General features: G+C 60.1%; 1 protein-coding gene across 1 annotated transcript in view; it reads right to left on the bottom strand.

Annotated features, from left to right (window-relative positions):
• The window catches only part of ACTN4 (actinin alpha 4), a 70,575-nt gene that overhangs the window by 13,904 nt on the left and 35,343 nt on the right, over window positions 1-21,328 (bottom strand). The window contains exons 2-9 of the mRNA XM_046683065.1: window positions 14,409-14,523; window positions 14,058-14,177; window positions 10,861-10,947; window positions 9,710-9,797; window positions 7,924-8,002; window positions 6,713-6,794; window positions 5,915-6,000; window positions 1,436-1,528 (exon numbers count right to left, since the gene is read on the bottom strand). Coding sequence (XP_046539021.1) covers window positions 1,436-1,528; window positions 5,915-6,000; window positions 6,713-6,794; window positions 7,924-8,002; window positions 9,710-9,797; window positions 10,861-10,947; window positions 14,058-14,177; window positions 14,409-14,523 — 750 coding nt within the window. The remainder of the gene's footprint in view (window positions 1-1,435; window positions 1,529-5,914; window positions 6,001-6,712; window positions 6,795-7,923; window positions 8,003-9,709; window positions 9,798-10,860; window positions 10,948-14,057; window positions 14,178-14,408; window positions 14,524-21,328) is intronic.

Below are 21,328 nucleotides of genomic sequence, written 5' to 3' on the forward strand. Positions count from 1 at the left end.
CTGTTCTCTGGCTACTTCCTCTCTTGGTTTTCCTTTTCCTCAGATCTAAGCTGGGCAGCTTGAAGTCAAACGCCCCTCCTCGGAGGTCCTCCCCATCACAGCCCACCATGTGAGCCCGCTGTCACCGTCTTCACTGGGCTCAGCACTGTCTGAATCTCCCGGCTCCCTGTTCACTGACCGCAGGCCCAGCTCGCTCTGGGGCGGCCAGTGCCATGCAAAGGGGCTGGGACATAAAAAACCAGAAAGTGAGGTTGAAAAAGACAGTGACCTCTATTTTTATGAGCCGCTCATGTCTTTGATGGAGTGGGGAAGGGGTATAAAAAGCAAACAAACTGGACATTCTAGAACAATCCTAGGAGAGTAAAATCGGTTACTGTGCAACATAGACACGCTCGGAGAAGTGGTTCGCAAACGCCAACCTCTGGCAAACGAAGAGAACCGAGGACAAAGGTGCCGCGTGTGTTTATGTCTTGATGCATGGCGCCAACTGCCCTCTCTCGGGAAAGGCTGATTCTAAAATATGCAACCTTTTAACTTTTTCTTGGTATTAGAAATGATGGTGGTAACAGATGGCAGCTTTTTCTTTTTAAAATATCCTTAACTTGGCAAAATAAAAAGTTGGCTGCCATGGGTTGGCTGTCACACCTCTTCCCGGTCCGTGAAATCTCAAAGTCTGGGAACCACTGGTCTAGAAGGGCAGTCAAATGACTGCCCTTGGGGAGCTGAAGTGTTTTTATTTTTTTAATCTGGGAATTTAAAAACTAAAGGAGCGAATCTAGAAGGCATGTCCTAAACGCCCATGTTCCCGACTGACAGTCGGGCCCAGGCTCTGGAGTGGGGCTGCCTCGGTTTGAACCCCGGTTCTGTCCCACCAGCTGTGTGATGGTAGCCGTGCGCTGGACCCTCTCTGGGCCTCAGTTTCCTCACTTGGAAAACAGGGTGACAGGAGCCCCTCCTCGTAGGGCTGCTGTGAAGACAGCTGAGCCCGCTCACGAGGGGCTCACAGGGGCCTGCCACGATGAACAGCAATCCTGTCACCATCACACCAGCTCCTGCTCTCTCCATCCTACTGATCAGTCCCTCGGGGGAAGGGCACGGGAACAGGAGTTTGAAAAAGCTCCCTGGAAGGTTCTAGAGCAACGTTCAGGAAGCTGCCCTTGAGTGTCTCTGTAGGAAACCATGCTCGAGACCCAGGTGCCAGCTAGCAGAGTGACATTCCAGTGTCACCCTTAGCCTTGTGAAACCAACCCAAGAGGTCTCAAATTGGCTTGGTCCAACACTGCCTGTAACCTTACAACCTTTTCTAGAAAGTCTCACTGCCATGCTGGTCCTCCCCTCTGCAAGTGTCACACGACCTCCGGCCAAGGGTAACAAGGGGTGACCCGACCTTTCAGCTGCAGCGGGGCCCCGGGGTGGGGATGAGTGGCACACTCACATCGCTGGCCAGCCTCTCGTAATCTTCCATCAGGTGCTCGTTCTCCTGATTGACAGCCAGCACCTTGCAGATCCGGTTGGCGGCCGTCTCAGCCTGGGTCACGGAAGCACACGGTCAGGGCTGCCTGGGGCTGGCAACCCTCCCTCCTGACACACAGGTCCCCTGAAAGCTGGCTCCTCCAGGGCCCACAGAGAACTCCCCGAGGAGGGAAGGAGAGGAAGCGCAGCTCCAGCAAGATGGCGCCCTGAGTGCCGTGTCCCGAGAGACCTTGCTGGTGTCCCCGCAGCTGACTGCTAAAGGCCCCGTCCAGATAGCTGGGCCCCTCGGCTAAGGGCCTGGACCCTGGAGGTGCTGAGGGGAGCTGGGGAGCCCTCCCACTGTAGGGGAAATGGATTCACAGGCCCTCTGGTGGCCTCCAACAGGAGGGTTGGGCGAGGTTGAGTGGGGTCCTTTGGTGGGCCAAGCCCTGGAAGGGGTCTCCCTTAGGTGGGAGAGTAGGCTGTAGAAGGCCAAGCTAGACAGCGATGGGACAGAGCAAGGGGCAGGGGTACTGGTGTCCCCCCAAAAGAAGCCTGGTGGTCAGCACACAGCCAGAGCGTGCCTGGCCCTTCCTAATCCTCCCCTTGGAGGTGGGTGTCGACAGCTCACTGGGCAGAAGTCACAATCCACGGGGCAGAAGGGAGCCAGGGCCTTGGAAAGCAGCGTGGTGGAGACAGTGACTAGCCTCTGCCCAGAACCACAGGACAAGGTCCCGCCTTGTGCTGCTGGGGGACAGTGCGAGGAGAGGTGGAGGAGGAGGGTGAGGAGTGCCACACGGGGGAGGAGAGACCAGGTACCTTTCAGGAAGCACAGAAAGGGTCCAAGAGGAAGAGTTGAAACAGCAACAGAACAGGAACAGAAATAGGAGGGTCTACAGAGTGGTGGGGAAGGAAAACAGAGAGCTGGGGGAGGGCTCCAGGCCCGCCCCTCCCGGTCACACGCCGCACCAGGGGACAGGCGGGGAGCCGAGCAGGGACCACCGAGGTTTGTGCACACGCACACCCCGCATCGTGCTGCAGGACACGTCGACGGCCCCAGGCACTGCCCCTCAGATGAGGCTCAGGAGGGCTCAGCCAATGACCACTGGCCCATGTGACACAGGAAGCAGAGCCCAGGTCACAGCTTGTGGGGGGTGACAGAGGTCAGGCCCTGACCCCTAACTTGGAAGAGATGACCGGCACCGCAAGCTGAAACCCACTTGGCTGTGCAGACCCACACGGGCGGGCGCTGCAGTCATCGGTGTCTGTTGCACGGCTGGGCGCCTGGCACCCAGCCGGGGCTGGGCGTGTATGATGTACACAGGGCTGATGAATGAACCCAAGAGCAAAGAGCAAGGGGCAAGCGCTTCAGCGGCTAGAAGTGAACCATCAGGAGCGAACGGCGTTCTCAGAGCCAGAGCTGGGGCTCGCCTCACACTGACAGACTACAGCTACACCCCCGGAGGGCTCTTCAAGAGCCTGGATGGGGGACGGCCCGATGGCGCAGCTGTTAAGTTCACACATTCTACTTCTCACCGGCCCGGGGTTCACTGGTTCAGATCCCGGGTGCAGACATGGCACCACTTGGCACGCCATGCTGTGGTAGGCGTCCCACGTATAAAGTAGAGGAAGATGGGCACGACATTAGCTCAGGGCCAGTCTTCCTCAGCAAAAAGAGAAGGACTGGCAGTAGTTAGCTCAGTGCTAATCTTCCTCAAAAAACAAACAAACAAACAAACAAAAAGAGCCTGGACGGAGTCTCTGGGGACAAGACAGTGGCAAAAATAAAAAGCATGGCCAGGCTGTCCTGAGCAGCAGACACAGCAGAGGGAATCTGGACTCATCGCTGGAGAAGCCTGAACTTTGTTTCCTCCCTCACGAGAGGGGCCCCGCTGCCTCAGAAACCCCGGACGCTCTGACCTGGGCTGCCCTGTCAGTGTCAGCTCCCTCAGTCCCTCTGCACCGGAGGCCAGCTCAGCACAGGAGTACTTTGGGCAAGAGAGAACACCCTCCCTCGAGGGCACCGTGGGGCACCTGGCTCGGGGCCGCGAGGGCTGAGTCCAGTGGCGAACGTGCTGTTAGCCAGCATTGGTGGTGAGAATTTTCCACCGCTGCCCACCCACCCCCACTAGGGTGGGGTCCCCTCCAGCAGAACATGCCAAACACAAGCTCCAACCACATGCAGGGCAGCTGGTGAGAGGCTCTGAAATGTGGCTCCCGGGACAGGGTTGGGGAGACCCCTGCCGCTGCGACGCCATCATCTGCGGCGCGCTCAGGGAGCCAGGCACCGTCTAAGCCTTCACCCGTACGAGCTGCCTTCATCTTCAGAACAACCCTGAGATGGGAACTGACATGGTCCCCACTTCAGACGGGGGAGCTGAGGGGAAGTGATTTATCCGAGGTCACAGCACTAAGGGTGGCAGAGCAGGGCTGGGCAGACCGCCCACGGGAAGGCCCCGCTGGACCCGGCCCTGAAGGGGGCGCTCTGCAGGAGGCCGCAGGTGCAGTCCTGTCCTGTGACGTCAGGGGCGGCTCCCCACCTCCCTGAACCGTGCTTCCTCCTCTTCTGACCAGGGATACCGCCCACCCTCCCTGGGACTCTCTTAGAGCCTATGCTCGTGGGATCCTGGGAGGGGTGCCTCGCAGGTGGTGAGAGCTCCATAAGCGAGAGCTCATTTCTTCTTCTCCTCCTCCCAACTAGTGACACAAAACCAAGTCACTAGAGGTCCATCGCTGCCCAAGACCAGAGACCAGGAGGCAAGCAGAGGGGACAGAGGTGCCCAGGCCTCCAGGCAGCCTCTCTCCCCAGGGGCAGCTGGGCACCTTTCTGCGGAAGTGGAGGACCCCCACGGGGGCAGTGTGAGGTCAGCCCAGCTCAGGGGGTGCCGCCTCTGGGAACAGACACTCCCGCCTGCTCTGCCTGCGTCAGCGGGCTGCCGGGGCCCGGCCGGACAGCTGGGCCAGCAGGGGCCGGCTCAGCAAGGAGTCTAACCTGCTCACGAGAGCCCTCGCGGGGTGCTGGGGAGGGAAAGGAGCTGCAGAGTGGGGGGCAGAAGCCAGTGCTCCGGGGGAAAGGGCCCAGCGTGGAGCCTGGGCCACACGGCAGCTCTGCCGTGAATGCGGAGATGGGCCTCGACGGCCTCGTCTGAGAAACTGGGGCGCCCCTACCTCACAGGTGTTCACAGGGGTCATCTGCAGCATGTCAGCACCGGACCTGCACCGGCTCACAGGTGGCACTGGAGGCCCAGGGTCACAAAAAACCCGCCTGAGCGGGTCAGCCCTCATGCCATGGCGGCCTGGCCACGGCCCCAACCACAGATGGGTGGTGGGGACGGGAGGGGACAGAGAGGGCAAGTCTCCAGGCACAGCAGCGAGGGGCGCTCTGCCTCAGCTCACCTTCTGAGCCCCCGAGAAAGCATGGTAGAAGCAGGACACGTAAGTCATGATGGCCTTCTCATCTGGCCTCAGAGTGCCTACAATATCTGCGCAGAGAGAGAGAGAGAGAGAGAGAAAGAGGCAGGAGAGAGTGAAAGACGCAGGGGCGGCCGAGGCTCATGCAGGAGGAACAGCTTGCTCTGGACTGGAAGCCAAACCCCAGCTTGGGCTGCAGGCACGGCTGCCGAGGGTTTGTAGAGGGCGGTGGGGAGGGGGTCCAAATAGGTGGGTTCCTCTTCTGACCAGGCCTGGGCTTGTGACACTAGCCATCGGCTCTAGAAAGGAAGGCTTGTTTGGGTCTGGAGCAGTCAAATGCTAACTGACCTTTCTGAAAACCTAAGTCAATCATACTGTGTGCGACCACCTACCACCTTAGCATGAGCCACCTAACGGTCTCCTGGGGGCCTCAGAATAAACCCAAACTCCTGACCCCAGATGACAACGGTCCTACACAGCCTGGCCCTGTCACCTGCTCCAGCCTCACTTTCCAACTCTCCTCTCCTCGCTAACCATTCTCCAGCCACTCCTTGGACAAGCCAAGCTTATTTCTGCCTCGGGGCCTTTGACCTTGCTCTGCCCTCTGCCTGGAGCGATTTTCCTACCAATTCTGCTCATCACTCCCAGTGGCTGCTCACTCGCCCTTCAGACCTAATGCGGCCCCTGGGCACCTCTATGACGTCCCACGCTCTCTACTGCACTGGTCACCACATGAAATGCCTCCTCTGAGGACTTGCCTACTGTCTATTTCACCCACTAGAATGTCAGCCACACGAGAGGAGGGACTCTGCCTGCCTCAGTCCCTACTGTACCCTCAGTGCCCAGAGCAGAGCCTGGCAAAGAAGAGGCCCTCGAGAGGTAGTGTGAGCAAAGACTAAATGGGCAGCAATGCCAGGGAGCTGGGGGGTGGCTTCCAGTCGGAGAGAGAGGCCACTGCCGTCTGCAAGAGAAACGATGTGAGCGTGGAGCGAGAGGCAGCAGCGGCATTGGGCAGTGGCGGCGGGGGGGCCTGCCTGGCCCTGCCCGGTACCTTCTGCGCTCCCGAAAAGGCATGGTAGAAGCTGGACACATAGGTCATTATGGCCTTCTCGTCGGGCCGGGCCGTGTTCACAATGTCTGCAAGTGAACAACAAGGGTTAATCCGCCCAGCAGGGGCGGGGGAGGGCGGCTCCCGGGATCCAGAGGCTCCAAGGCCAGAGCCACCCCGGGAGAGGGACCCTCAGAGCTGATCCAGTGACCCCTGTGACTCCGGTGGGCTTGGCCACACCCTCAGCCCCCCAGCCCCCTGGGTCTCTGGAAAGGCCAAGGCTGTGGGAACCGGATTGGAATGAGGCCACTTCCTCTCTCTGAGAACGGCCTCAAGGGTCTGCTGGACAGACAACCCCAGGGGCCCCCGGAGGCCAGAGGCACCAGTCCCAGCTGGGGGTGGTGCATGGCTGGGAAACGGAGCACAGCCGGAAAAGGAAAAAACAAAACACTCCCCTTCGGAGTGCTCCGCACTGAGCCTGCGGCAGGCGGGGAGGCAGAGAGAGGCCTCCACTGTTGGCAGGAGTCAGCCCTCCGGGCCACCCGCACCCCTCCCGAGGGAGAGTAGGACCGTCAGGCAGGTGCCCGGGCCCTGGACCAAGATGCAGCCCCCAGAGCCGATCCTCTTCCAGCTTCTCCACCCCCAAGCGTGCCTGTCCTGCTCAGGCTCCCCCCGCAACACCACTGTCCCCAGTTCACCCAAGTTCATCCAGCCATCCTGGCAGGCTCTGCCAGCTCCTGAAGTTACTGCTAGCCACGCCCACAAAGCAGGGTGTCGAGTGAACAAAAGCGATGCACTTACCCTCTGCATCCAACATCTTGGGAATGTCTAGGTATTTCTCGGCCACTTCAAAGGCATTGTTCAGGTTGGTGACTGGGTCGTCCTGGGGGGGTCGGCGAGGGAAGGAGGAAGAAATCCGTCAGGGGCAGGAGGCAGAAGCAGAAGAGAGTAAGGAAGGGCTGGCCCGGAAGGTGGGACCCGGGAAGGGACAGGACTGGAAAAGTTCCTTTAGGCAGCTCTCAGCCACCTGTGCAGCTGCAGGGACGGAGGACACCCAGAGACAGTCAATTCCTACCAAGAGGAATCCCCTGGAAATCTTTGAGGGGTAACTATGAACCTTTTCTCCAGAAAAAAATGCAGGTGCACTCTTTTCTTCCAACTTCCAGCCACCCCCGAGACCCCAGAAACAGACCCCTGTCCTGAGACCCAGAAAGTGTGGTCCAGACCTGGGAGAGCCCCGGGGGGGGGCGGGGGTTGGAGGGCGGGGGTGGGGGGGGAAGGGAGCAAACCAAGGCTTCCACGTTTCCACGTGCCCAGAGCATCCTGCACGCTGCCTCCCACTGCCTATGAGATTGAAGCCCACTCCACCCTGACCATCCCTCACGTGCCCCCCACCTAGAATGCCCCCTCTCTGGCTCTAGGCTGCCTCCCCCTCCAGAGACCCCTCCCACTGGCTGGGCAGGGCCCTATCCCTCCTCCACAGCCCCGCCCAGTCAACCCCCACCCGGCCTCCCCTCGGCCTGAGCACACGTGCACAGCCTCATGCGGCTTGTCTGCTCTGGACACCTTGTCCTGCCTTCCCCACGAGGCTGGGTGCTCCTCGAGGGCAGGGCCTAGGTCTTACAGGGTCATAAGCTTTGTGTAGGCAAATCAGAACAGGACCCTGCCCATGAAACATCTACCCCCTCCCCCAGGGGCAGAGAGAGAAGGCTTCCAGAATCTAGGAGTTAAGCAAGGGGAACTGGAAGGCCTGGCTGGCCAGGCCCCGACATAATCCCAGGCAGTTGCAGTGCCCACGGAGGGAGAAGAGGACCGGGCCCGAGGGAACAAGGGAGGTGAGAATCAGCCATCTAGCCTGGGGTCTGACAGCAGCTGGCACGAGGCTCTCCCAGCCTGCCCGTCTGAGCCCAGGATCCAGCTCTGGACGCCAGCGATGGCTGGGCCTGGGGGAGGTGACCGAGAGTTGGGGTGGGACTCGGGCTGAGGCCCTTGAGGACGCAAAGGACACACACCTTTCTCAGCTTGTCATACTCGATCAGCTCCGGTCTGTGCCGGTGGATCAGGGCATTGAAGGCAAGACCGTCCTTCCAGCTGTGGACGGAAAGGAAAGCTCATGAAGAGGGCGTACACGCTGTCCTGGGAGCGCTGAGAGGCCCCGCACACCTTGAGGAATGATGGATTCCTGCTTATCGGGGCAGCTGAGTGTGCGTGCCAGGCCCTGCCGGGGGACGGCACGGCACAGCAGCCAAGAGTATGACCGCTGGAGCCGGACAAATCCTGGCTCTCCCACTTATTGTCAGCATGACCTAGGGCAAGTCCCATAATCTACTCCCTCGGGTTCCCTGTCTAGAAAAGAGGAACAGTCCCTCCTTCCGAGGGCCGTGGTGAGGATGAAACGAGTGAACGTGTGAACGCCCAGCCCAGCACCCCAGCCGTACGAGCACTCCAAGACTGCAGCTACTGGGAGGGCCGTGCCTGCTGCCCTCTGCACATGCAAGGCTCCCGGACCTGGACAGGCCCCTGGGCAAGACGGCCCACTGCGGGAGGCCAGGGCCTACACTGTGTGACCTCTGCCCCTTGGCTGACCTGAACTTCGGGCTGGCTGAATGCCAGAGTGAGTGTGGCTTGGCATGAGGGTCTCTGTTTAGAGGAAGATGACGCTGGTCACAAGCTAGACTGGCCACATGTCCCTCCCTGAGGCCCCCTAAGGGCTGTTCCTGTGGGGTCAGGTTTAATGGACCTCCTCGGGAGGGCCCCCGACAGAGGTGCTGCCCCTTTTCACTGTCCATCACCTCGTCCTGCCTTGTATCTGCAGAGCAGTCCTCGCCACCTGCAGCTGTGCGCCTTTGTCAGCTACGGGGCCCCTATGCAACCTTCCAGGGGCAGGATTCGTTTTGGTCCCACTCTTGGCACAGGGTAGGCACTCCATAGATTTGTATCAATTGAAGAAATAAATGAGTGAGAACTGCAGAGAGGACCAGGCAGTTGGTGACAGGAAAAGGAAGGAGACACACAGAGGACATCAGGGAGGTACCACACGCTATTCATGGGGGAGGACGATGGAACGGTCCCCAACCCCCAATGCCAGGGCCCCAGAGAGCCTGGGACATAGCAGGCCCTCTCTGGGGCCCAGGAGGCCTCATTCTTCACTCCGATGTGTGCCTCGTCCCTGGTCCATCCCCCACAAGGACACCAGAGGCTCAGAGGGGTGAAGTCAAGCCAAGCCGGATCTGATCAGGGCACCCCAAGGCCGCACTCCTGACCAGCAGGCCACACAGCCTCCCGCACTCTGGATCTCACATGGCGCTGACCATGCTAGCTCGTGTTACGGTGGTGGTGGACACGTCTCATTTCCCTGTCTCCCGAGGGAGGGCAGCTTCATGGCGGGGCTGAGTCTTGTTCATCATAGTGGACACAGAGCCCATTTTCCTAACACGAAATTCACTGGCAACTCTCAGGACGCGTCCCTCTTGCGAGGTCAAAATAAAGGCAGAGTTTTGTTGTTGTCTCTACGTTTCCTTGCTTGGGGAGGAAGAAGATTCTATAAAGCCCACCAGAGAGCCGGGCCTTAAAGCCTTCAGCCCAGGACAGCGTGGCGACTGCCTCCTCCCCCTCCTCGGAGAGGATGCAGGGACCTTCTAAGGAGCTCACGGGGGCCAGTGGCAGGGGAGGGCCCCGAGGGCTGGCATCTCACAGACGACAACAGAAAGACAGAAAAGAGGCAGGTGCGAGGACGGCGTGGCAGCCCAGGAAGAAGCGAGGGAAGGAGGTGGGCTGGGACCCTCGGCAGGCGCTCACCTGATGTGGAAGTTCTGCACGTTGACGTTCTTATACGGGGCGGTCTTCCTCTGGCACCAGAGAAGGAGCCCTTCCTTGGCAGACGTCTCTGCAAAACACACAAGGACGGTGAGCATCGGCTTGAAACGAAAGCCTTGGGACCAGCCCAGGAGGATCGCGCTTTCAGCTCGGGCCCCGGTCAGACAGAGGCCAGGGGCAGGGTGTCGACAGAGCAGCAGAGCCCAGAGCAACAGCCCCTCTGTTCCAGATACGGGCAGGCCTCTGCTGATCCTAAAGCCGATCCGCATGCACGGCCCTGAGAAGCCACTTGCCCGGGGTCACCCCAGGAAGTGGCAACGACAGGACATCAGGGCCTGAACCTATGCTATGTGTCTGACCGCAAAGCCTGTGCCTTTAACGGCCAGAACGCACCACAAACAGGCCTTGACGCCACCTCGGCCTCCCCTGCGCTGGGGGGAGAATCAGCGGAGGGCCAGAGCCCCAGGCCCTGCCCACTCAGGGGCTCGCAGCCCTCGCCACGGCTTCAGGGGAGCAGAGTGGGGGGTCCAGGCGGTCCTTCATTCCTTGTGGACAGCTCTAACTCTCCCTGACAGACTGGCCTGCTACGAGGGCAGGGAACACATCTGTCCTGTTCACCGCTGTGGCCTGTCCCCAGAAGCCCCCTCTACATGCTGGCTTGGGGGACTTTCCTCCTCCTGTGGTGCGTACAGGAAAGTAAAGTAAAGCGGCTCATTCCTGGGTGGCCTGGACTGACCCCAGGTCCATGGAGGCAAAAGGCTGAGGGTGGGGGTGTCAAGCAGAAATATGTCGGCACTGATGCCCAGGAGAACCAAGCCAGGCCTGACTCCACCACTAGGCTGCTCGGTGACTCAGTTCCTTGAATGTAAAAGGGGGCCAAGCAGGCCTGCCTGACGAGGGTGGTGAGGAGTCCACCGACATGGAGGCCGGAGGGGACCCCATTCGCCTGCAGCCTGGGCCAGCCGCTCCACTAACCACTCCTGGGCAGGGCCAGCCCTGTGAGTGATGCCAGGAGACAGGGAAGAGGCTGGAAGCATGAGGACCAGACGCCCAAATGCTGATCTAACTTGCCGAGATCGGGTGAGTGTGGGGTGGGGAGAAAGCCTGCCGGTCAGCAGGCTCCTGGCTCTCACCTTCCACAGAGATATCCTGGATGGCGAACCTGAGGATGATGGTCCAGATCATTCCCAGGGTCATCTTTGCGTTGCCGTCCACGATCTCTGCATGCGGGAAAGGGGGCAGAGGGTGAGACAGCTGTTACACCAGAGAGAGACCCCTCAGGCAGCCCTCTGGCCCTGTCTAGAGACTGGCTCCAACTGTCTGTCCCCCCCGAGCACCCAGGAGACAGTGTCCCCTGAATGTTCTGGGAAGCACTGGCCCCAAACCCTTCCACTGCTTAGCACCTTCCGGCTTCTGTGCACGTGTCCTCAGCTGTGCAGGCCTCGTCTCCCCCCACCCTGCTCACTGTCTTGATCCAGCTCAGGATGCTGCTCCTGACCGAGCCCTGCCCTCTGTGCATACCTCCATCGTGCGTTTATGGGCCTTTGTGGGCATGTCTCCCCCAGCAGGTGCACTGCACTACTCTCTGCTGAGAATCTGTCCACTTCCCTCCAACCTCACTGCTGCCACCTTTGTCTAAGCCACTGTCGTCTCCCCCAGAGCTCAACGCAGTGCCTGCTGCACCCCCCTGCACCCCCCTCGACACAGCAGCCAGGTGGTCGTTTTAAAAGCTGTGACAGATTGAGTCACTCGCCTACTTAAAACTCCACTGAGACGCCAAAAACAGAGCCCATGTTCCAGGGTCCGGCTTACAAGGCCGCCCTGAGGGACCCGGCCCACCTCCCCGTGCTCTCTAGCTGCGTCCTTTTGGCAAGCCAGCCTCTTTCTTGCCTTAAGGACCTCCCACCTCTGTCCACCCAGAGCACACGTGGACCCTCCTTCCTCAGACGACTGGTCCTTCCCGTCCTGCCAGCCTCTGCTTACTCGTCATGCTTCAGAACGGCCCCCAACCTCCCCGTGCCCCTCCTGGTCCTCCCCCGCACCTGCCCTGCCCTCACACACGGATCGCCATTTTCTGGCGTGGATCTGTCAGTCTGATTATGTGTTCACTGTCTCTTCATGATCACGACGGTACCCCCAGGACCTGGGCCCAGCCCCCAGGAAAGACGCGACGCTGCAGGAAGGGAAGAGTGGGGACACCAGGCCCAGCTCCAGGCACAGGCCTTCCTGACTAACAGAAACCCAACCCCTCTCTCACTTGTGCAGGTAAGAGGGGAGGTTCTGGACCACAGGCTCCAGCTTCAGCAACCTAGAGAGAACTCATCCCTCCCACACTCAGGGCCCCCTGTGTCCACTGACAGGTGAGGGAAGAGGGTGAGCGGGCATGGCTCAGCGTCTGCTGCCAGAAGTGCCCCTGGCGGTCCTTTGCCTCTGCCCACATGCAGCACACCAGACGCAGGAAGAAGGCAGGGACAACGGAGGGCACATCAGGAGACCTGCTCACTGACCCTCGAGAACAGAGAACTCTGGGGCGGGCTTGACTGGAAAGGAGCCATAGTGTCACCCAGAGAATGGGACCACCCTTCCCCAAGGACACCCTGGAGAGGAGAGGGTAGGGGCTCCATCAGCCACAGTGGAGAAGCTCCCCACGGCCAAGCCGCAGGCTGAGGGCTGAGGGCAGCTTTGGCTTTAGAGCTTCAGGATAAGGAGATAGGCTCAGCCCGCTGCCCGGAGCAGGGGGGACACAGTGTCTGTCCCCATCCTTTCCCAGGGCTGGAAACAAGGCAGAGCCCCAGGCCCGCACCAGCCCGGGGCAGAGGAGAGAGTCCCTCAGGAGATGTAGGCCGGGGATGGGCACAGTCTGGAGAGGAGGTCGCAGCTCCTGCACCCCCGGTTACACGAGGCAGCCGGTCTCGGAGGGCTCAGAGAGCTCCTGTGAGGCGAGGAAGCTGGCTTCTCTCATGGCACAGCCACCAGCTGCTCCTCGGACGTGCAGCTGTGCTTCCGACCCCCGTCCCTTCTCATAACCCCCACCGGGAAGCCTGTTCCTGCAACTGCCGACACCTGAGGGAGGGCCGGGAGAGGGGGCGGCTGCGGGCGGGGCTCTCGGGTCCCCAAGCCCTCCAGTGCCTCCTGTAGGCTGCCCCCAGCTCTGTCCCAAGGCCGAGGGTCCCAGGGGCTGGGAGTGAACCCATTTGGGCACGGACAGAGGACATTTTCAGACTGAGTTTTTCTCCAGATGAAGACTGATGACTGCCCGGTCTCTCCTCTAACCTCCGCATTCACGGGCTAGCATGTGAGCAACACAGACGCAGCTGCGAGAAGCAGAAGGCTGGAGGGCAGCCAGGAGGAAACATCCATGAAGGACAGAAATTCTCAGGGCCTGACTGGATTTTGGGGTTTTGATTTTTCTAAACAAACACCAGCCCCCTCGACCGTGGCATGTGGGGCTTGGCGCCCCTCCCCAGGGGGAGCAGAGCCTTGGAACGCCGTACATGCGTTCTGGTCTAGAGTCTGGGCCAAACTCTCTGAGCCCTGTCATTAACGGCAATTAGTTTCCTTTGTTTTTCCAAAAGCTGGGACAACATGGACGTCGGGGCGGAGGAAACCCTGCTCTGTCTACTGAGCAGGACTGCGAGCGGGGCTGATGGGGAGCTGCTGGGCTCCATCAGGCCTCGCCTCGTCTCCCAAAGTGCCTGTGAGCTCGACACGGCAGCCCACTGCTGAGGGACAGCCGTTGTCACTCTGAGGGAGGGCCTGAAGGGAGGGTCACAGTTCTGGGTGTCCCCACGGGGCAGACAGGGACCCTGGGTATCCAGCCAGAGGTCAAACTCTCCCAGCCAGTGTGCCCAGCAGGGTCTGGGCATTGACCTTTAGGCCCACACTCCCTGCCCCGGAGCCCTGACACTGACCCCAGGCCTCCCGTGCCCTCTCTCCTCTGTGTTCCCGTCTGCCCACAGACACCAGGCAGGGCCTAGGGGCAAAGGTGCTCCCGGCACCGAGAGAGGCCCTGTCACGGTCTGTCAATGTCTCTCAGGCCCAGCATGGGGAGGGCGTCCAGGGTCTGAGTCAAAGCCATTCCTCTTGCCGCAGCAGCAGCCTGCCCCGCACGACCGGAGCACCCAACCCCACACTCGGACGGGATGGTGCTGTGGGTGCAGGGAGGGGGAGCTGGTGGGGCCTACGTCACATGGAGGACGGTCACTGCTGAATACTCATTGGGGCTCTAAGCACCCCAAGTGTTCTGCCACCAACACGACTTCTGTTCAGAACACAGAGGCCGGGCCTCAGAGCCTGCAGGTCAGGAACGGAGGCCCGCAGCCCAGCTCACCTTCGGCCCCAATGGAGACCAGCTTGACCCCCTTGCTGGCGATGAAGTCCAGCGCCTTGTTCACATTGTTGATCTTGTGCACTCGCATCTTGCCCCGCTCCGGCTTGGGTAACCGTTCCCCTGAGAGCCGAGCACCGAGAAACGGGGAGAGAGAGAGAGAAACACAGAAGCTTTAGGGTCCCCAGAGCTCTCTGGAGCCTGCTGCCCTGGCACTCTGGCCTGCCCCAGCAGCAATGCCCAGACCCCCTGCTCCCGCAGCCGTCAAAGGCCTCGCTCTCCTCCCAGTAGCAGCGGCACAGCTGCACAGGCCCCGCTCGGGGTGCAATGCGCTTGGCAGGAGGGGAGCCTCACCAGAGATGACTTCCAGGAGGAGCATGAGCTTCAGGCCATCTCGGAAGTCCTCGTCGATGTTCTCGATCTGCGTGCCGGCCTTCCGCAGGTGGGAGTTGCACCAGGCTGTGAAGGTCTAGGGAATAGAACAGAGAGGTCCAGAGGGTCAGCATGGCTGTTGGGGTTCTCCAGCCAAAGGGCTGGGCTACAGCCCTGACCCCAGGACAACAGCGGCCACCATGGGGCCCTCCCTCGGCTCCACCCTTCACGCACACTGTTTCTGGTCTTTACTGAGATCCAGGCAGGTCAATCTGAGGAAACAGAGGCTCAGGAGAGTTAACAGACCCACCCCATGATCACCGGGGGACACGCAGCAGGGCACTGTCACCCTCGGCACAAGTGCTCTCTCCACAATGCCTTGAGTGAACCCAGTACACACGTCAAAGGCGCCACGGCCTGTGTGCTCGCCCAGTCCTGCAAGCCTGACGGCACCAGGCCCCGAGAGTGGAAACGAGAGCCAGGGCTGTGCTCTCGGACAGACGCACCAGCTATCATGCCACCCAGGGGGCAGACCCGACCACAAGGCCCAGCCAGCGCTGGCTTCCGCCCGCCACCAGGCAGGAGCTTGGGCAGCAATTCCCCATCGCTGGCACAGAGATGACCTGGGACAGGAAAGCAGTTGGAAAACAGAAGCCTCCTGTAAATTCAAGGTTTCCTCAAGTCAGCCTCTTAGAGCTCTGGTGGCCCAACAGTGGGCAGCTCCTGAAAGGCCAGGGGCACAGACCCTGAGCCCTATGGACACCCCACACAGTCTGTTTCCCTACATGCCAGACGCCCTCTGTTCCCCAGAGAATACTCCACTTGCAAATCTTAAGTTTCAGAGTGTTTTAGAGGTGCTGGAAGGCACGGGGAGGCGGGCATCCACCCCAGCAGGCTTAGGCAGCCTCATGGGAGGAGGAAGTTTCTGTGGAACACAAGGCAAGCAGACTTTGGAAGGCGAAAGGGTACTTTGGGGTAGAAACGGCCATAAACGAGAAGTCCAAACTCCAAACTGGAACACAGAACACCAAGCACAGGGCCCGGGCCACCCTGCCCCCCGCCGGCTGGGGCACGTTATCAGATGTCAGCACCCGGGCAACCTGTCATGTGAGTCCATGCGGACAGGTCCAGACGCCTCCTGGGGAACCGGCCTGCTCGGCCTGGGCAGCAGGGTCTGGGAAAAAGCCCACGCCTGTTTCTCAGGGGAGCCCCATCCCCTGTCCCCCGCCCCCTCAACCTGCAGGGCCCGGGTGGACGCGGGCAGACAGCCGGATGGCGCAGGGGCACACTCCGAGCCTGGTGCAGGCGGGGGCCGCAGAGTGAGGGCTTCCGCGGAGCTCTGGCCGAGCACCATGTGTTTTGACAACTGTCACCAGCCTGCTCATTGAGACACGAACACAAGGCCCCTCCCGGACAAAGGGGCCGCCTAATTAACACGCTGCTCCACAGCCAGGCCTGGCACGAGGCTTCCTTCCAAACCTGGGGCGGTGGGGGGGGCTCTGTGTTCAGGCCAGGGCACGCCATCCTGCCTCTCACAACATAAAAGAGGCCTGCTAATGAAACAGAGGACTCCCCCCGGGAGGTTATTCCTTCAGCCAAGGCCGCCTGTGCCCTGCTCCCGCGTCGCCTGAGCCGGCTCCCACCCATCCCTCAAAGTCGCACGAAGAGCCGCTCCTCCAGCCGCCCCCAGCTCTCAGCACAGCACCCCTCTCCCTGCTCTCTCAGGCGTCAGTACTGTCCTCTGCTCCCCACCACTGTGAGCTGCTCTGAGCTCCGGCCGCCGAGCAGGTTCTCATCAGGGGATGCGGGTACTGCTGGCCCCACCGCCTTTCCCACGCTTCTTCCCACGACTCGGGACCCAGAGTAACCAGGGCCAGCCTGTTGGTTGCACACTCACGGGGGCAAGTTACCCAACCTTCCTAACGTCCGTTTCCTCATCTGTCATGTGGCGATAAAGACACCACCCGGGCAAGGTCAGGGGAGGATTTGAGGCAACAACGCACATGGCAGGTGAATCGATGGCAGTCCTCTGGACGTCCCTGCCCCCAGACCTCTCTTCTCCGAAAATCCCGCCTCTTCCACAGAGCACTTTCTCTGCTCCCTGGCAGCCCTCGCCACCACACACAGCCCTCAGCATCTCTCTGACAGCATTCTCCAGTCGTGTGGGGTCTTCCTGGGTGTTCTGTGCACAGGTGAACGCTCCCAGCAGGTAGGAATTCCGTCTCCCATCTCACGTGCCTTTCTAACCTTGGTAGTGGACAGCAGCGCACCTGGAACTCAGCTGCCCTGGGCAGCAAGGCAGCAGACCGGGCCGGGACAGGAAGTGGCAGTGGATGCTGGGCCTCTGCTCTCACACCTGCCTGGAAGATGCTGTTGGGCTGCAAAGTAGCCAATCAGATGCCACAACTGAGGCTGCAGGAGGGCAGTTCCCAGAGGGCGAGCCCCCTGAGGCTCTGGTGCCGCTGGGGCCAAGATCTGGGCCCCTGGTCTGCAGGTTCCATACCACTCAGCCAACTGGCCTGCCTGGCGAGGCCTGCATGCTCTGAAGGGCACAGGGCTGTGTCGGAATGCCAGCTCCTCGGCTTACTTGTTCTGTGTGCAAGCAAGTGAGCTGACCTACTCATATCTCAGTTCCCTTCTCTGTAGAATGGACTCATTACAATCTACCTCCTGTTGTTGCTGGAGGATTAAATGGGGGGAACATCCTTTAAAGCATCCGACCCAGTGCCTGGCATAAAGTGCATGCCAGAGAACCGTGCGCACACACACGTCCACACCCGCCGCTCCCCACTCAATCCCTGGGAAGGGTGGGATCTGGGCTCTCTGCAAAGACCCTTACCCCATCCCCATGGTTTGCAGCAGAAAGAAGATTGCAGGACACCCTCTCAAGACAGCCCTCACTCAACGTGCGGGGCTCTGGACAAACCTTGCCTTGTCCGGTCCAGGCTGTCTGTCCTCATGTGGTCATTGCACTACCCGCCCTCCAAACCCGTGCCACCTCTGTGCCTTTGCTCATCTTCTCTGGGCACCAAACAAGAGCTCTGGCCTGGGGCTCACACAGACCTGGGTTCAGATCTCACCTCTACCACTGAGGCAACCAGCCAGCGGGGTAACCCCGGGCACACAGTGAGCCTCAGAGTCCTCGCTGATGAAGTGGAGGCAATAATCTCTCCTCTTAAACGAAGACTAAACAAGACCATGCCAGTAAATCACCGACGACGGTGCCTGGCCCAGATCAAGTGCTCGGTGTCGTTCACGTGTCGAGGAAAGGCCTGTTTTGGAATCAACGGTGACTCTGCCATGCACTCTGTCAGCCTGGCTGCAAGCAGGCAGAGCCCCAAGCGGAACACAGAGCAGGTGCTCGGGGAGAAGACGCACTCACCCGGCTTGCGTGGGCAGGAGGAACTCCCACCAGAACCTGGCATGCACAGAACAGGAACCCCTGAGCTCTGGGCAAGAGAGCACGACCTCGAGTCCACCCTCGGGGACAGGCCAACCCTGGACGGCCACTTCTCCACACTGTGTGACTGGTGAGGAGAAGCTGGAGCTGGAATGTTAACAAGTCATAGCTTCTTCCTAGTGGGTTACAAAAATAATATCCTTACACACTCCCTCTCCCAACCTGGTTCAGGCGGAGATGGGGGGGGTCCACAGATGGAGGCCTCATGTGCCCACTGTCCCCCCTTGACCACGCAGAATTCTCAGAGCATGAGCGAGAGCCCACCGCCGACTCCTCGATGGCCTAGACCACCGTGGGGTCAGGCCACACCCATTCCCTCGACAGGCGATGGCTGAGTGTTGATCTAGGGCCAGGTCCTGTGCCGAGTATGTCGTGGGAGCAAAAGCAGACCCAGGCAGCACTCCCTGGAGCCCCCAGTCTGCTGAGGGAGAGGATCTCAGTGACCAAGCACTGACTCCACTGCAGAAGTGACGCCCTTAGGGAAAGTGCTGATAGTAACAAGCACAGCTACCACCACGACAGAGCCGACTCTGTGCCGGATGCTACACCAGGCACCCTGCCACATGCTAAGTGCTCACACCCTCACTCTCTTGTGAGGTGGTTGCCTCATTTGACAGATGAGGAGACCAAGGGTCTGAGAGGTGAAGTGACTTGGCCACAGTCAGGCAGGCACCTGGAGAGTCACAGAGCTGGATTTAAAGCCAGGTGCTCTGGTCCAGAGGCCAAGCTCTGAGGTACCATGCTGCGTTTGCCCTCCCCCACCCCCTCCCCAGAACGGGAGTGGAGGAGAGTGTTCAGCACGCGAAGGGACAGCTCCTGATCTAGCGGCAGGGCAGACACGGGGAAATTTCCCTGGGAGGAGATTCTCAAACCCTGATCGGACTGGGAATGAGTTAATGAGAGAGAATAGGGACAGCATGTGCAAAGGCCCTCCAGCAGTGGGGACAGAGAAGAAAGAAGGGAATGAGGGATAGAAAGCTGTGCTGTGAGGCTGGCAGGACTGCCCTCATTCTTTGGGCCTTCACAAGGTCACACTGGCTGCTGCTGTGTGGGGACCCAGCTGAAGGGGGCAAGGGTCAACGTGTAATGAGTGGGAAGAAAAGAGGGTAGCGAGAGGAACTTGGCAGGAGAAGGAAGCAGAACAGCCGTGTCGGAGATGCTGACTGTCACGACTGAGAAATGCAAGCTCAAGGTTTCAGTTTCATTTGGGGGCACCGAGAGCTACTGGCCCTCTGTGGGAGGAGGGAAAGGCAAAGAACTTTGAGCTCTTCTGGGTTTTACTGTCAAGGGCATTTTCCAGGGGCAGCACTGACTCTGAGGGGTGGCCCTGCCCCCAGCGCCTCACCTGAGAGGCACTCAACACTCACCTGGCAGACAAACGCTGACTCGGAGTCCCTGTTAGGTACCGGGCATGGGAGGAAGCAACAGACACAAAATTTACATTCTGATTGGGGGGGGGGGGGATGCTAAAGATAATTATACAAGAACTGCTAATTGCCAGTTCTTACTATTTACACAGAGTAACTCTATAGGACCTCCAACCCCATGATGACATGAGATGTTATCATCTCCATTTTACAGATGAAGAAACTGAGGCAGGCAGAGACTGAGTGACTAGCCCAGGGTCACACAGCTAATAAATGCAAACATGGGGTGGCCACTGATTCTGCAACGTCTGAGTAGAGTGCTTGGCACGGGCCTGGCAGAGTGCATCTGGCAGAAGCGAGTCAAGAAGGGCCCCGGCGGCCCCTCAGTGCCCGAGCTGGAGGACAACTGACAGTGTGAGTCGGGCGGGAAGAGCTGCTTCTTCAAGGGGGGCCTGGGCCCAGTGTGCAAGGCAGGCAAGACAGTGCCAGTGGTGGCCCTGCCATCCTGTGAAGGGAGCCTGCACGCAGCCCTCGCCTCTCTCGCGAGGAAGGATGTGGACTGTCTGCCTTTGAGAACACACGTGAAATAAACCACAGACAAGAGCCTTCAGAACTCGCCTCTGCGCTCGGGCAGCCTGTTCAAGCTGTTTCTCCGGGTGCTCAAATAGCACAGGGTGTGAGTGGGGGAGAGGGAGGGTGGCAGAGAGAAAGACGAGCTTGTTGGCTCGTTTGGGACCCACTGCCCCGGCTCCCTGTGCCGAGGCCTGAGAGGCCCCTGGGGAGACAAGCTTCAGAGGGGCCCCAGGGCTGTTTCTGCTTTGTCACTCTGAGTGCTGGGGGAGAGGGAGGAGGCTGAGCGTGGCTGGTCATAAAGTCCTTCCTGTGTCACAGGGACCCCTCCCAGTTGCCAGGATGTGGGGTGGCTGGGTGAATGAATGATGGATATTGTTCAGGAGGTGACCTCAGCAGCCAGGAATGTGGCAGCAGTGGGCTTTAACGAGCCATTCATCGATGACTCCCTCCCCTGACCCAGAGAGGTAAGGCCTCTACTCAGGGGCAGTCACTGAGTAAGAAACAAACACTCAGAAGACCGGGCAACCGAGGGGTGTTGCAGTGGGCAGAGTGACGGCGAGTGCAAGGAGAAAGCAGCCTGGGGGGATGCGGCCGACCCAGCTGAGAAAACTTTCCTTCCCTTTTCTACCCAAGGACCTCTGCTACAAAGCAAGTTCTGAGTGCTGAGGGGGAGGTGTGGAGGGAAACGTCTGCTGGAAGCTGGAATTCCACTAAGCCCAGAAGAAAGGAGCCTCTTGCAAAGTCCGGTTACACGAGAACAGACTCCCCGAGTCCCTGGGCAGGGCGAAGGCGCTGGCTGTGATGACTGGCACTGGCCAAGGAGGCTCCTGGACCAGGGAGGGAGGCTGCACTGTTTCCACCCACCCGGCAGATGCTCACATGTGGATTCCACTGACTCACAGCTTGACAAGATTTTAGGAAAAACTGGTCACCACCTCATGGTGCACCCCCCGCCTCCACTAGGTACACCACCCACCCCTTTGGAGGGATGTCACAGGCCAAGTGCCTGACCCAAAAGGACCAGCTGCGTGTCTCTTCCCCAGGCCCAGGGCTGACTGGAACTGGCCACAGCAAACTGCCCAGGGCACAAGGAGGCAAGACAGGGCTCCCTCGGGTGCCGGGAGTTCTCAAACCCGTCTCTGCAATACCGTGCTGGGTCTGCAGCTCCGCTGGGACATCGGCTGCTCTGAGGGGGAGGGCGCCGTCCTACCTCTTGAACTCCCACCTTGCCTGTTGTGGCCTCTGATGCTGCCCATGGTTCCTGCTGCCCATGGGTGCTCAGGAAGGGTGTCCGGGGCTGGATACAGGGGAGGGACAGCTATTTATTCCTGGGGTAGGCATCCCCACTTCTTATCGCCCATCTGCCAGGCTGGGGCCAGGCCTCAGGCAAGGCCCAGCCCCGGGGGGTGGGGGAGGGGGCGCACCTTTCCAGTTCATGAAAGCAGAGACTGCTCCCCTGGCCCCTGGGCTTCATCATTGGTTCTAAAGGTGCTTTCAGGGTC

The sequence above is a fragment of the Equus quagga genome, chromosome 13 (genome assembly GCF_021613505.1).
Source record: "Equus quagga isolate Etosha38 chromosome 13, UCLA_HA_Equagga_1.0, whole genome shotgun sequence".
NCBI lineage: Eukaryota > Metazoa > Chordata > Mammalia > Perissodactyla > Equidae > Equus > Equus quagga.